The following is a 13,897-nucleotide window of genomic DNA, read 5'->3' as shown; positions in this document are numbered from 1 at the left end:
CTATGTCTGGAGAAGCACATTGGGAGTGATTGGCAACTGTCACTGTAATCACATTTCACTGGGGTTCCATGGTGACTGACTGTTTTATTATTAGATCATGCTTTTTATCATTATTTTCTGTCACGGGGCTGTCACACAGGAAAACGGGGTACTCCAAAAAGCCTCTGTAATTAGATACCTGACTAAATGGCACCTTTGAAGGCGCCGCTGTGTAATTCTAAATCTGCCCCCCTTGATTTATTGCAATGGAAATGAAGTACTGGGAGTGAAGGGACAGGCAATCACACATGCAAATGCATGGCAATCAGGGCACACATTTGTGCAGCTGTCAGTACTCTGATGATTGAGTGCGACGAAAAATAATAAAGCAGCAAACCCAGGTCAGTCGCAAAAATCACATCTACATTTTTATTCCAACAATTCTGAAGCACCCCCAGGGCACGTGCGACTTCTGCATGCACAGTAATAGCGCCTACTAGTGTTGTTTTCGTCAACTAAATTTTTGACGAAATATCTTCGTCAACTAACCTTTTTGACGTGACGGAGACAAGACGCAATGTAAATGCTGGTCATGTGACGATAACTATAACGAAATATGTAATATTGTTGACAAATAAAAACGAGACTAAATTTGGTTTACAAAATAAAAACTATACTAAATATGTGTCTTCATTTTCGTTGACGAAAACAAGATGAGATGTTATTTCCTCTCGTTTAATCACGTTATTATTATTATGCAGTATTTCTGTTTCCTGTGTCTCCCATTCGGGCGCACAGATGGCGTCACTTCCTGAATATATATTAGCGGCATTTTTTAGATTTCAGTGGTGGGTTAGCAGATGGCTGGGAGAAAAAGAAGAAGCGACCTTTGGACACACTTTCTGTACAGTGAAGTGGAAAAGACAACAGAATGTCTGGTCAAAAAATGTCTGGCCACAAAATATCGGGAAAAAACACCACAAACCTTAAAAGACATCTCAAGGCATTCCACAATGACATTGAGGTAAGTAAAGACATTAACATAACGTTACTTTCTATTTTAGAAAGCTCATGCCAACTGTGGTTAACATGTTATCGTTAGCAATAGATGTTAGTCTGCTAGCTTTAGACGTTTTGGAGAATTATATTTCATAAGCATGGACACTTGGCGATCTGTACAAAACATCCTTTCTGGTAAGATGTCTGATAAGAATACGTGGGTAAAGGGAAGACTTTGAAGCTATGTAGGCATTTTAGCAAGCTAAAGCTAAGTAGCAAAATGAGAACGACAGCTCAGTTGTCTTGAATCCTGGCAAGCTAAACTTTCAAGCTTTCATTACTGCGTGACTAGATATATGTCTAAAGGGGTACTGTTTGAAACATTGAAAGAGCTTTTTTCGGAACATTGTGCTTGAGTCTGGCTTGCCAGGCTAGGTACCATCCACATAGAAGTAGGCTCTGGCTACAGCTCATGTAAATACCTGCTAATTGTGAAATAATGTTCTTGTGGAAAGGATGTTCGTTAATGATTCGGAGCATGATGCATTTTGATTGGCATCCCTTATGGTCTTGTGAGGCCTATTATTATTTTTTTTTAAACAATTGTAGCTGAAAATAAACAGCCAAATTACAACCAATAGTTTCAGTCATTGAGGGCAAAATAGGCCTAATAGCAAGGATTTATGCTACTTAATATTTAGAACAGTTAGATTTTCAAGAGGCTGCATCTGTCCTGACATTGTACCTATTCCTGTTCTAGATTTCATAAACAGCTTCAGTGAAGCAAGTCCTGCACAAAGAAGTAGGAAGACATACGTCTATGCTGTTAGGGTGACACCCGTTATTCCTTACATGCAGGATGCGGTAAGTAATCTTCCAGGCAGGAGGTCCCACCGAGACTTGAACTCGGATTACTGGATTCAGAGTGCTGACCATTACACCATGGGACCTTGATTCCCCTTTCCGTCTTGCTGCTGCTTCACCGTAGCCCACAGACCTGGCCAAGATGGCACAAGATTCCTGTTGGACCTTTGTGACCTTTGAGACATATCTTCAGTATGTGTATGATACAGCTGACACACAGAAGTGAATGGTAGCTTGTGGGGATCGGAGCAAGAAGTAGGAGCATAATTGAACATTTATTTATGATATTTTATTTATTTATGATATTTCAACCCCTGTATTAGCTTAGTCATATCATCTTGTTTTGTTTGACTCATCTGCCGGCCCCTGGAGGATGGGCTCCCCCTTTGGGTCTGGTTCCTCCCAAGGTTTCTTCCTCTTAGGGAGTTTTTCCTTGCCACCGTTGCCTTTGGCTTACTCATTGGGGGGTACTTATGAGGCAGAAATGTAAAGCGCATTGAGACAATGTAATGTTGTGATAATGCGCTATATAAATAAAATTGAATTGAACCAAATGGGCAAAGACACACCTCCCTTGGCTCACAGGGGAACAATGGCTGCTGCCTTCACACAGAATCATACAAGAAACTAGCACGTTTTAAGACAAAGGCTCCACTGAGACTTGAACTTGGATCACTGGATTCAAAGCCCAGAGTGCTGGCCATTACACCATGGGACCCAGACTTGATGCAGCTGCTTCCTGCTTCTTCAGTGTAGCCAATGGACCCCATCAATCTTCCAGGCGGGAGGTCCTGCTTTCATTTTCAAAAGAAAATGGTTTCTGCAGATTTCAGATGTAAATGAAATAGTCCATGTTCCATGTTTTGCTTGTTGCCAAAATCATTGAGGGTGTAATCCCCTTTTCTTGCTTGCTGAATTAATTACACTTCTTTTTCGGGTTAAACGCGGTGGGCTTGACTGCACTGATGAGGGGAGAATTCAAAAGCGCATAACTTAAGAGCTTTTAGATTAAGAGCTTTTTTGATTTAAGTCAGGCCAAGCAAGCAGAAGATACTCCAGTTGCGTCTTAGTTTCAACGTCAACTTCTGCTTGTTCCACTAGACCCTTAAGGTGACTCAGGGTATTTTCTGAAATTGTAGACAATGGTTGTGCTAGAAAAAGTGAAATCTGAGGCAGGGATGAAGATTCATGCTGGATAGGAAAAGGATAATTGTTTGTAATTATACTTAGGAAAGCATCCTTAAATTGACTCCAGGTTCCAATGGCTCTTCTCTGTGCCAACCACCAATCTTTAGTAGTACCTGACAGAACAGATGGCATTGTAGCTGTACTTCCACATCACTCATTGGTCAAACAGCTAAAAATTCTTCACACCTCTCAATATATGCCACTGGATCTTCATCTGGTTCCTGACCAAAATGTGGAAACTCAATCTTAATGGGCATTTTAAAATGATGTCCTTGGCAGCCAGATGGATGGGAATGACAAAAAGATGGGGAGGAATGTATTACATGAGGCATCTCCGGGGAAACCTGGACAGGTGTAGAAGATGGCAGAACGCGTGTCTGTATTAAAGCCAAATGTACATGCAAATAAGGAATTAACAATAACTCAAGAAAACTGGTGTTGAGATGGATAGCCATACAACTGAGATGAATAGCATAGTCCAAAGTGGTGTCCAAAGTGGTGAGCAAAGTCCTTTGTCAGGTGAGGATGGTCCAAATAATGGTAGGACTTGAAGCCGGAAAAAGAAGGTTTTGGGTGAGTAAAAACCCAGGTCAAAGGATTCAAACAATATCATGAATGTGTGGCATTCAACTGCCCATGTCTCCTATGTAAACAATCCATAATTGACTGACCTAGCTCTTGCATCTGTAAGTCCACAAGTTGTTTTACTCTATCTACCTCCCTACTTAATCTGTATTCAAATCATTCTTCCATTGCTTTTGCCTTGTCCTCCACTCCTTGCACATATACCTAGCAAGCATATAGAGAAGTTCGAAAAGTGCCTTAGTTAGAGTTGATTTTCTCCACCAAAGATTCCACTACCTGCAACCGGGTTAACATCTCCTGTAACTCTGGAGGAAAAGGGGCAAGAGGTGCTTTTCCTTTAGTGGACAGTTGAGCATGCTCCTCTGATCCCTCACCCTCATCTTCAGACACATAAATATTACTGAAAGAATGGAAAATATCCTGCAAAGGTTCTCGTCGAGTCACAAACGGACCAACTGTGAAGTCTGGGTCATGGAACTCATGCCGTCTCTGCTTGAGGGCCACTGCTAGTCACGGCAACACTTATACTAATGCAAGATACAATGAAATGGTAAACCCTGGTCCCTGTTTGGGCACCACTTATGTAACACTGCTGATTCCTGCCTCAGAACCAACCTATTAAACACTATACATAGGGAGGGAGATTTCAGGGTGGCGTAAAGAAAAATACACCATCAGACCAAAGAATATTTACTATTTTCACAAGGTGAGCATATGACCCCAGCAAATGTACATATAAATAAGAAATTAACAATAACACAAGAAAACTGGTGTTGAGATGGATAGCCATACAACTGAGATGAACAGCACAGTCCAAAGTGGTGTCCAAAGTGGTGACCAAAGTCCTTTGCCAGGTGAGGATGGTCCAAACAATGGTAGGACTTGAAGGCGGAAAAAGAAGTTTAGCAGTTGCAAGTAAATCAGGGAAAAGAAAGTCCTTTCTGAAAATAAACAAATCATACATCCCGCTTTTTACTAAACCCAACAAATACACATGTATATCATTCAAATAATTGTTACTAAATTAAACAAACAATACATCCATATTATTCAGAAAAACATCCTACATTGAGCCATGAATGCTTCCCATTCCTCAAATAAGGACTTCCTTCCTTTATTCTGAGCCTCGACAACAATGGCCGCCCTTGCCCTTATGTAGGCTCTTGCTCCTTATATTCCCCTAGGAAATTATACTGACCCCCTAGAGGGCTAAAAAGGGCTAAAAAAAAATCTGCCAAGTGTAAATCAGATACACATGTCCAAAGGAAGCTACTGTCTCAGTGTAAAACCCAGTACCATACCTAGAAATGCTGCCCCACTGACAACCCTGAATCAATTAGCGACTGGGCTGATACTTGCCAGATGAAATTTAACACAGATAAATGTAAGGTAATCCATGCAGGGAGCAGAAATATAAAGTACAGATATTTTATGGGTTCCACTGAAATAAAGGTAGCTGATTACGAGAAAGATCTCGGTGTGTATGTTGATGCTTCCATGTCCCACTCTCACCAGTGTGGGGAAGCAATAAAAAAGGCCAATAGAATGTTGGGTTATATCTCTAGGTGTGTGGAGTTTAAGTCAAGGGAGGCGATGTTACATTTATATAATTCCTTGGTAAGACCCCACCTAGAATATTGTGTGCAGGTTTGGTCACCATACCTTAAGAAGGACATTGCTGCCTTAGAAAAGGTGCAACAGAGGGCTACGAGAATGATTCCTGGTCTTAGAGGAATGTCTTATGAGGAGAGCTTAGCTGAGCTGAATCTGTTTAGCCTTGAGCAAAGGAGACAATGGGGGGACATGATCCAGGTCTATAAGATTCTAACGGGTCTGGATGCTGTTCAGCCAAATGGCTATTTCAATATTAGTTTAAATACTAGAACTCTTGGCCATAAGTGGAAATTAGTGGGAGAACAATTTAAAACAAATTTGAGGAAGCACTTCTTTACACAGTGTGTAGTTAGAGTATTGAATAGTCTTCCTGCAAGTGTAGCGGAAGTTAAAACCCTGGGTTCCTTTAAATCAGAGCTAGATGAGATTTTAGCAACTCTGAGCTATTAGTTAAGTTCTCACCAAACGAGCTTGATGGGCCGAATGGCCCCCTTTCGTTTGTAAATTTCTTATGTTCTTAAAATAAATGCCACATTTTTTAATTTATATAATGAATATGGTCATAATACATTCTTATTAGAAGTTTTACTAAATTATACTTTAATTTTATTAATATTATTCTATTTTCCTCTCATATTTGACAAAAAAAATAGACACTTATGACCTGTGAAACAAAACAGCTGTATTCTGTTCTTGCTGCGTAAGTTACTAAATAGTCCAATGAACTCCTCCATATCTAAGGCACTCAATGTCATGTTATGCTTTAATTTCCTTTTTTCACAGAAAAGGTAAAAGTCACCAAAATTATGTAAAGCTTTCTTTGTCTTTGTTGAGAGCAACCGCTTCATTGACCAATTTTAAAATTCCACAATACCAGATCAATCAAACTGTCATTAGGATACAACTACCAGAGACACAATAAAAACATTACCATTAATACATGTACACTAAATCTTTCAGATGCAATTATACCTTTAATTAAAATACAAATTTAAAAGATGACATGAAAAAGCAACAAGTTTTCATGAGTTGGGTTGACCTATGACAGCTTTTTCACCTGCTAGCAAGCTACCTGCTACTTTAAATAAGCCATCTATGGAATCACCAAACCTACACACTAGAATTTGTGCATATCTGTGAAATTCTGTGAGCAACTAAAAATATAGTTGCATCACATGTGTGTTTGGGAAAACTCTGTTCCATGCTTGATGATTTACATCACTCATAGTCAATGATCCCACCAACCACTGGCTACGTCATTGTTTTATGAAAAACTGGTCTACTGCTAAATGTTTTAGGCCACATCATCTGATCCTATGAATGTTAACATACAATTGTGGGACTGGATTTTAATAGAGCTACCATATATGGATATAAGTATTGGGACACATCTCTTAATCATTGAATTCAGGTGTTTCATTTAGACCCATTGCCACAGGCAAATTAAATCAAGCATGGTACTGTCAGTTTGTGAAATTTCTTCCCTGCTAGATATTGGAAAGTGGAAGCATATAGGAACAACAGAAACTCAGCTACAAAGTGGCAAACATACAGTAATAGAGCAGGGTCACCGAGTGGTGAGTGCTGTCAAGTTTAGTGCATAAAATTTGCCAATGCTCTGTCGACTCAATAACTGCAGAGATACAAACTTCAACTGAAATTGACCCCAGCACAAAACTCCGCACTGGGAGCTTCATGGAATGGGCTTCCATGGCTGAGCAGCTGCAGGCAAGCCTCACATCACCAAACATAAGGCCAAGTGTAGAATGGAGTCGTGTAAAGCACTACTGAACTCCACTCTGTAGAGTGACGAATCATACAGTCTGATGGATGAGTCTGGTTTTGGGGGATGCCAGGAGAATGTTACCTGCCTGACTGCATTGTGCCAACAAAGTTTGTTGGAGGAGGGTTAATGGTACGGGGTTGGGCCAGGCCCCTTAGTTCCAGCGAAGAGGGCTCTAAATGTTTCAGCATACCAAGACATTTTGGACAATTCTATGCTTCCAACTTTGCGGGAACAGTATGGGGAAGGCCCTTTTCTGTTCCAGCATGACCATACCCCAGTACACAAAGCAAAGTCCATAAAGACATGGATGGATGAGTCTGTGTGGAAGAACTTGACTGGCCCACACAGAACTCTGACCTCAACCCCATCGAACACCTTTGGGATGAACTAGAATGGAGATTGTGAGTCAGGCCTTCACATCCAAAATCAGTGCCTGACCTCACAAATGTTTTTTCTGGATGAATGGGCAAAATTTCTCACAGACACAATCCAAATCTTGTGGAAAGCCTTCCCAGAAGAGTGGTAGCTGTCATAACTGCAAAAGGAGGGGGAGGGGACTAACTCCATATTGATACTTATGGATTTAGAATGGGGTGTCATAAAAGTTTCTGTAGCTGTAATGGCCAGGTGTCTCAAACCCTATACCCATATAGTGAACATTACTGTTGCATTTTTAAAGAATTTTACATATTTAGAAAATTAACTAGTATCGTTCAAATTTTTTATTGTTTCTCAAGATATCTGTCAGTTTGAAATATCACAATGAAGGATGATACAAACCCTTCCATAGTTAGGGACAGTCAGTCAGTACATATTTAATAGGCAGGTAACCAAAAAAAGAATTTTTGCCTAATTGTAGAAGGGTAGGATAGATTAGAGGCAGCCCAATCTTTAGGGACCCATGACAGTTCACATTTTTGTTTGCTCTCAGCTCTTACTCAGCTCTTACTCAATCAAGAAACCCAAATACCTGGCAAGCATGTGTTGAGAGCTGGCAAAAATGTGGCGTGTCTGGGGGTCCCCGAGTGCTAGGTTGGGAAACACTACTCTAAACTACCAAAAGAGTATTACTGTGTGCAAATGTCCTGTACCAGACAAGCATGCCTGTCTGTGGTGCACCACAAGTCAGTGCTGCGTGGAATAAGCTTTTGCCCTATGAATCTGACCAGCTTAAGTGGTTATAAGATGAATGGATTAGTTTTACCATTCTGTTGATGATATTTTAGCGGAAATTCCATGCTCGATGCTACACCATGCTCTCCAGGGAAACAAACCTGTAATATCATTATCACACATTCAGTTATTCAACTACCATAATATTCACAACACAGGTCACACGTGGAACAGAAAGTGAAAGATGCATCTAGTAACACACTATTTTGTGGGCAGTGGTGGCTGAATGGTTAGGGAAGTGTACTTATAATGAAAAGATTGCTGGTTTGAATCCCTGACCAGCAAGGTACCACTGAGGTACCCTGAGCAAGGTACTGCTCCCTGGGTGCTGAATTAGCTTAACCCTGCTATATCATGACATCCGACGGGTTAAATGCAGAGGACACATTTTGTTGTTGTGCTGTGTCAACACGGATCACTAAATTCAGCTTCACAAACTAAAACAACTTATTTCATTATTGCAAAATTGTGAGTGAGCAAGTAAAGCATCATTAACAAAACACAAGGCATACATTTTCTGGAACTACAGAATCCTAAACTGCAAGTTATACAAAAAAAAGACAGCAGTTGAGTGAGGGTGCTATGGGACTAATGAAATGTTACCGTCTCCAGTTAATCTTTGGCTAACCTTACATTTTCATTACAATAAATAACAAAACTCTGATATGCATGTATATGAAAGTTTTACTTGTACGTATGTGTATAAGCATATATGTTTCATAATAAGGCAATTTAAAACCATGTTAAGGTACACTATATTGCCAAAAGTATTGGGACACCCCTCCAAATCATTGAATTTAGGTGTTCCAATCGCTTCCATAGCCACAGGTGTATAAAATCAAGCGCCTAGGCATGCAGACTGCTTCTACAAACATTTGCAAAAGAATGGGTCGCTCTCAGGAGCTCAGTGAACTCAAGTGTGGTACCGTGATAGGATGCCACCTGTGCAATGAGTCCATTTGTGAAATTTCCTCGCTACTAAATATTCCATGGTCAACTGTTGTTATTATAATAAAGCGGAAGCAATTGGGAACAACAGAAACTCAGCCACAAAGTGGTAGGCCATGTAAAATCACATAGAAGTTGCCAACTGTTGCAGAGCCAATAGCTACGGACCTCCTTATATCACCAAGTGCAATGCAAAGCATTGGATGCAGTGGTGCAAAGCACGCTGCCACTGAACTCTAGGGCCGTGGAGATGTGTTCTCTGGAGTGACGAATCACGCTTCTCTGTCTGGCAATCTGATGGACGAGTCTGGGTTTGGCAGTTGCCAGGGGAACGGTACTTACCTGACGGCATTGTGCCAAGTGTAAAGTTTGGTGGAGGGGGATTATGGTTTTTCAGGGGTTGGGCTTGGCTACTTAGTTCCAGTGAAAGGAATTCTTAATTCTGCAACATTCAAAGTTATTTTGGAGAATTTCATGCTCCCAACTTTGTGGGAACAGTTTAGGGATGGTCCCTTCCTGTTCCAATATGACTGCGCACCAGTGCACAAAGCAAGGCCCATAAGGACATGGATGAGCGAATAAGTTGTGGAGGAACTTGACTGGTCTGCACAGGGCCCTTACCTCAACCTGATAGAACACATTTGGGGTGAATTACAGTAGAGACTGTGAGCCAGGCCTTCTTGTCAAGTCCAGCATCAGTGCCTGACCTCATAAATGCTCTCCTGGAAGAATGGTGAAAAATTCCAATAAACACACTCCTAAACCTTGTGGACAGCCTTCCCAGAAGAGCTGAACTGCAATATAGCTGCAAAGGGTGAGACAACTCCATATTAAAGCCTATGTATTAAAAATGGGATGTCATTAAAGTTCATGTATGTGTGTTTTTTTTTTTTTTTTTTTTACTTTTGGCAATATAGTGTATTTCAGTCAATGAAAAGAACATATCAAATGGTAAATTTATCTGTTGGTTAGATAAACTTCACTCAAGATTAGGAGTTATGGTGCGCAAACCTAAAGTTCTGCAACAGGTCACTGAAAAATAAAAATAGATTAACAAATATTCTCCCAGTGTGAGTCATCTATTATATTTTAATAACTATGGACTGAATTTTAATAACTATGGACCACTATGAATTTTATTGGTGTAAAATTAAAACTTTTAAATCACTGACACTTGACAGGGTTGCAGCAAAATTAGGTGGAGGCTCTTGATTTTTGAAGCTATGAGTTTGCCTACTCATAGCTTCAAAAATCAAGAGCCTCCAAATAATTTTGCTGCAACCCTGTCAAGTGTCAGTGATTTAAAAGTTTTAATTTTACACCAATAAAATTAAGAAGAACATCAAACGACACACTGAGACCCATCACTGGATAAGGGATTGCAGGAAATGAATGGATGATTTATACAGCAGAAATCATGGTTGTTCATCTATGCTGATATTTTAAACAGTGAAACTCTAGTCATTTTAACAAATATATATATAAACTTTAGAAATCAGTAAATGGCCTACTGTTCAAAAATCTGCATGGCATACAGCGATCTCTGTCCTACAAACATACGAAAAATTACTTGCATTATTTTAGATGCAGCTTACAGTGTTACACTATGCTGTTTAGTTACCCCATTTAGTCCTCAAAGCGATGCCATAAAACTAAAGACTCTCACGGTGTAAGGTTTATTTTCAAAGGAATTTAAAGTCAGTGGGATAAAGGGTCCCAATTTATATTGTAAAACGTAACAAACACACTGCAAAGTAAACCCAGACACTACTTTTCAAAAAATACTTAATATTCTGCTTTATTACATAAATAAATTTGTATTTCACTGTAAGAATATAAAACTATTTCGGCTGGAGTCTTCTGTTACAAATATGCATACAGTACATTTAGAACATAGCATCTCTTCAGCAGGACTCATTAGATGTTGCAGATCAACACATTCACTTTCCATCATTAATGAAGAAAAAAAAAAACTTTTTCGGTTAAATTTTTCAAAGGGATACTAGACAAACCTGAACACAACACACAGGGAAATTACTCAGGAAAATGGACTGATTCATGTAAGGGCACCAAAATAAGAAGTCACTTCAATTTGAAGTATGATGCCATGAATTTAAACTATTCATTTTAAACAAATCTGCTCAGACAAGCATAAATACATCATCAGAAGGGACTCCATATTCAAAGCTAGAAAATCAAGGCCTGGACGACTACAACGTCTTAAAATATAGGCTTTCGTAATTTAAAAATAATTACAATAATAATTCGCTTTCACATACTTCACGAATGCTTTTAAAAAGACTTGTTTGCAGGATTGGCATACATTTAAAAATTAACTTAGAGACCGATCATTCTTGCTTCCCCCCAGAGGAAACTGTGGGGGAGGGGAAATTCATAGGCACAATTCGTGTATTTAAGGAATAAGATTTCTAGCTAAACAAAACGAGGTAGCCAAAATATTCAAAACGCGATAACAACGTCCGTCAACTCCGTATTGCAGCTTTTAAAGGCATTTAAACTACCTCATTATTTTGTCTATTGTTATATGGAGCATAAGTTAAATGAGACGATTTTCCTGTTTATATTTAAAAAAACTCACAGTTTTAATTTCATTAGGAAAATAGTAATTTGACAATAGCTATTACTACTCAGGAAAAGGTGTTGTTTAAATACTTGAAACTGCCCCCCCGCGCTCCTTCGTCTGCAAAGCCTTTAAAATGGCAGGTTTCATCGCACTTTTTCACCCTCGGTCATCTGCCAGAGTCCCAAGTTCAAAACTTTAAGGCAGGGCAGCTGCGTTATGCGCTCCAGACCCCGTTTGGTGATCTTCGTGCAGCCGTAGAGGTCGATGCCCGTCAGCTGACTCAGGTGGTCTGCGATCAGCTCCAGGCCCTTGTCGGTGATCCGCACACACTGGCCAATATTCAATGTCCGCAGCTCATGCATCTGGCGTACCATTCTGTTGATGCCGTCGTCGCTTATGTGACAGGAACACAGCGACAGCGACTTCAGCTGGTATAGGCCCTGGGCCACGTAAGCCAAGCTCTGATCGCCGATCTTATCGCAGAATGACACGTCCAGACCCGACAAGCGCAGAGTGCCCATGGCCAGATGCATGGTGCCCGTGTCACTTATATTGTCGCAGGAGCGCAGATTAAGGCTCCACAGGCTGGTCATGTGGGAGAGGTGGATCATGCCGGCGTCTGAGATACCGCCGCAAAAACTTAGATTAAGGACTCGCAGCTTGGTCAGGCCTTTGGAAATGTGCTTGAGGGATAAGTCCGTCAGCTTCTGGCAGTCCTGCAGGGTCAGGTACTCCAGGTTGAGGCAGCCCTCAGCCGCGCTCCGAGTCATGCCAGACAGATGACCGATACCCACATCCGACACATGCCGGCAGCTGCGGAGGTTCAGGGTGTTCAGGCGGTGCAAGCCCCAAGCGATGAGTAACAGGCCAGTATTGGTGATATTGCTGCAGCCACCTAGCTCCAGTACCTCCAGATTTTTCAAGTACTGAGCGATTCTGCCCAGACTGGAGTCTGTGATCTGCTTACACAGGCTTAAGTTCAGCACTCGCAAGGAAGATATATCCTGGACAAAGGCATGCCCGAGGCCATTATCCGTTAAGTTATAACAGCCACTCAGATTCAGGCTTTCGATATTTGGCATCCCTTGGATCACATAGCTCAGGCTGCGTCGCAAGCTGAGGATCTGCACCCTCCTGATCCCCCGGGTCTGCAGGCTGGGAAAGAGGGACGGGTTAGCCCTCCGGAGATGCAGCTTCGCCTCGACCCCTCTCCAGACCGACTTGTGGTAAGACGCGTCCCTCCAAGCCGTGCAAACTTGGGCCACCCGTCCTTTGTCCCTTACGTCCAAATAACTGAAAATCATGGCCAAGATCTCCGGGAAAAGGCACAAAACGTGCGTCTCCATCTTCAACGCGCAGTCCTCGCCGTCACTTTCGTCGAAGGTCTCGGCTTTCAGCCAAAAAAACGTATTTTCATAGCTCCCCTCCTTTCTCTTTTCATTTATTCCCGTTCAAACGTATTAGCTCCATGCCCCACGTGACCGCCCGGATTGCGCAGACGGATTCAAATACTAGAAAAATCCACTCCGATACAAACCATAATATAAAGCAGATATCAGGCATCGCAGCCCCTTCCGTTTCGGGAAAACCTCTCTCTTTTGCCCCGGGGATCCTGGCCACGGTACATTTTTAAGGGTTTCTAAAATACATGTAGTCCCGAAAGATGTCAGGACGGCGTGGGCTCCCGTTACCATCCCTGTGGCGAGAGGCGGAAAGCAGGGCTCTGTTAGCACTGCCTGGCCGACGGGCCTACGGCTGCTGCCGCCGCTGCCTTTGTCTGCTTCTTTCAAACTGCCCTGGGAGGGCCGTGAGCACGGCGGCTAATGGCGGGGGGATCCGCAACAACTAAGGAGTATTTCAAAGGAAGAAAAAATCTGTTACTTAAAATAATCATAATATCCATTTACAAATATTAAAAATGAAGTACTACTCGAATTCTAAAATCATACCGTAATCAAATTAGTTTTTTTAAATTACCGTCTTCCCCTATTCATATGACGGTGTTGGTTTTTCCCCAGGTCAGCTGGCACAGTGAAATAGTACCGCTGGAAACTTCTCACATTTCTGTTCCTGATTTTTGTTGCATACCCTGGGTATTGAACGCGCCGCAACTGCATGTTTGGAGTCGAAGCGAATTTCATATCTAAGATTTTCTTTGTCAACTTATCAAATTTTAC

General features: G+C 41.3%; 1 protein-coding gene across 1 annotated transcript; it reads right to left on the bottom strand.

Moving 5' to 3' along the window:
- Window positions 1-10,907: 10,907 nt before the first annotated feature.
- On the bottom strand, window positions 10,908-13,524 carry LOC111846983 (F-box/LRR-repeat protein 14-like). Its single transcript, XM_023817760.2, has one exon. The coding sequence runs from the start codon at window positions 13,064-13,066 to the stop codon at window positions 11,864-11,866; it is 1,203 nt and encodes a 400-aa protein (XP_023673528.1). The 5' UTR covers window positions 13,067-13,524; the 3' UTR covers window positions 10,908-11,863.
- Window positions 13,525-13,897: the final 373 nt, after the last annotated feature.

The sequence above is a fragment of the Paramormyrops kingsleyae genome, chromosome 1, assembly GCF_048594095.1.
Source record: "Paramormyrops kingsleyae isolate MSU_618 chromosome 1, PKINGS_0.4, whole genome shotgun sequence".
Taxonomy (NCBI): Eukaryota; Metazoa; Chordata; class Actinopteri; order Osteoglossiformes; family Mormyridae; genus Paramormyrops; species Paramormyrops kingsleyae.
This window is presented reverse-complemented; position numbering and strand designations above follow the sequence as displayed.

Coding starts and splice junctions, on each gene's coding strand:
- LOC111846983 (XM_023817760.2), bottom strand. CDS start 13,066: ATGGAGACGCACGTTTTGTGCCTTTTCCCGGAGATCTTGGCCATGATT.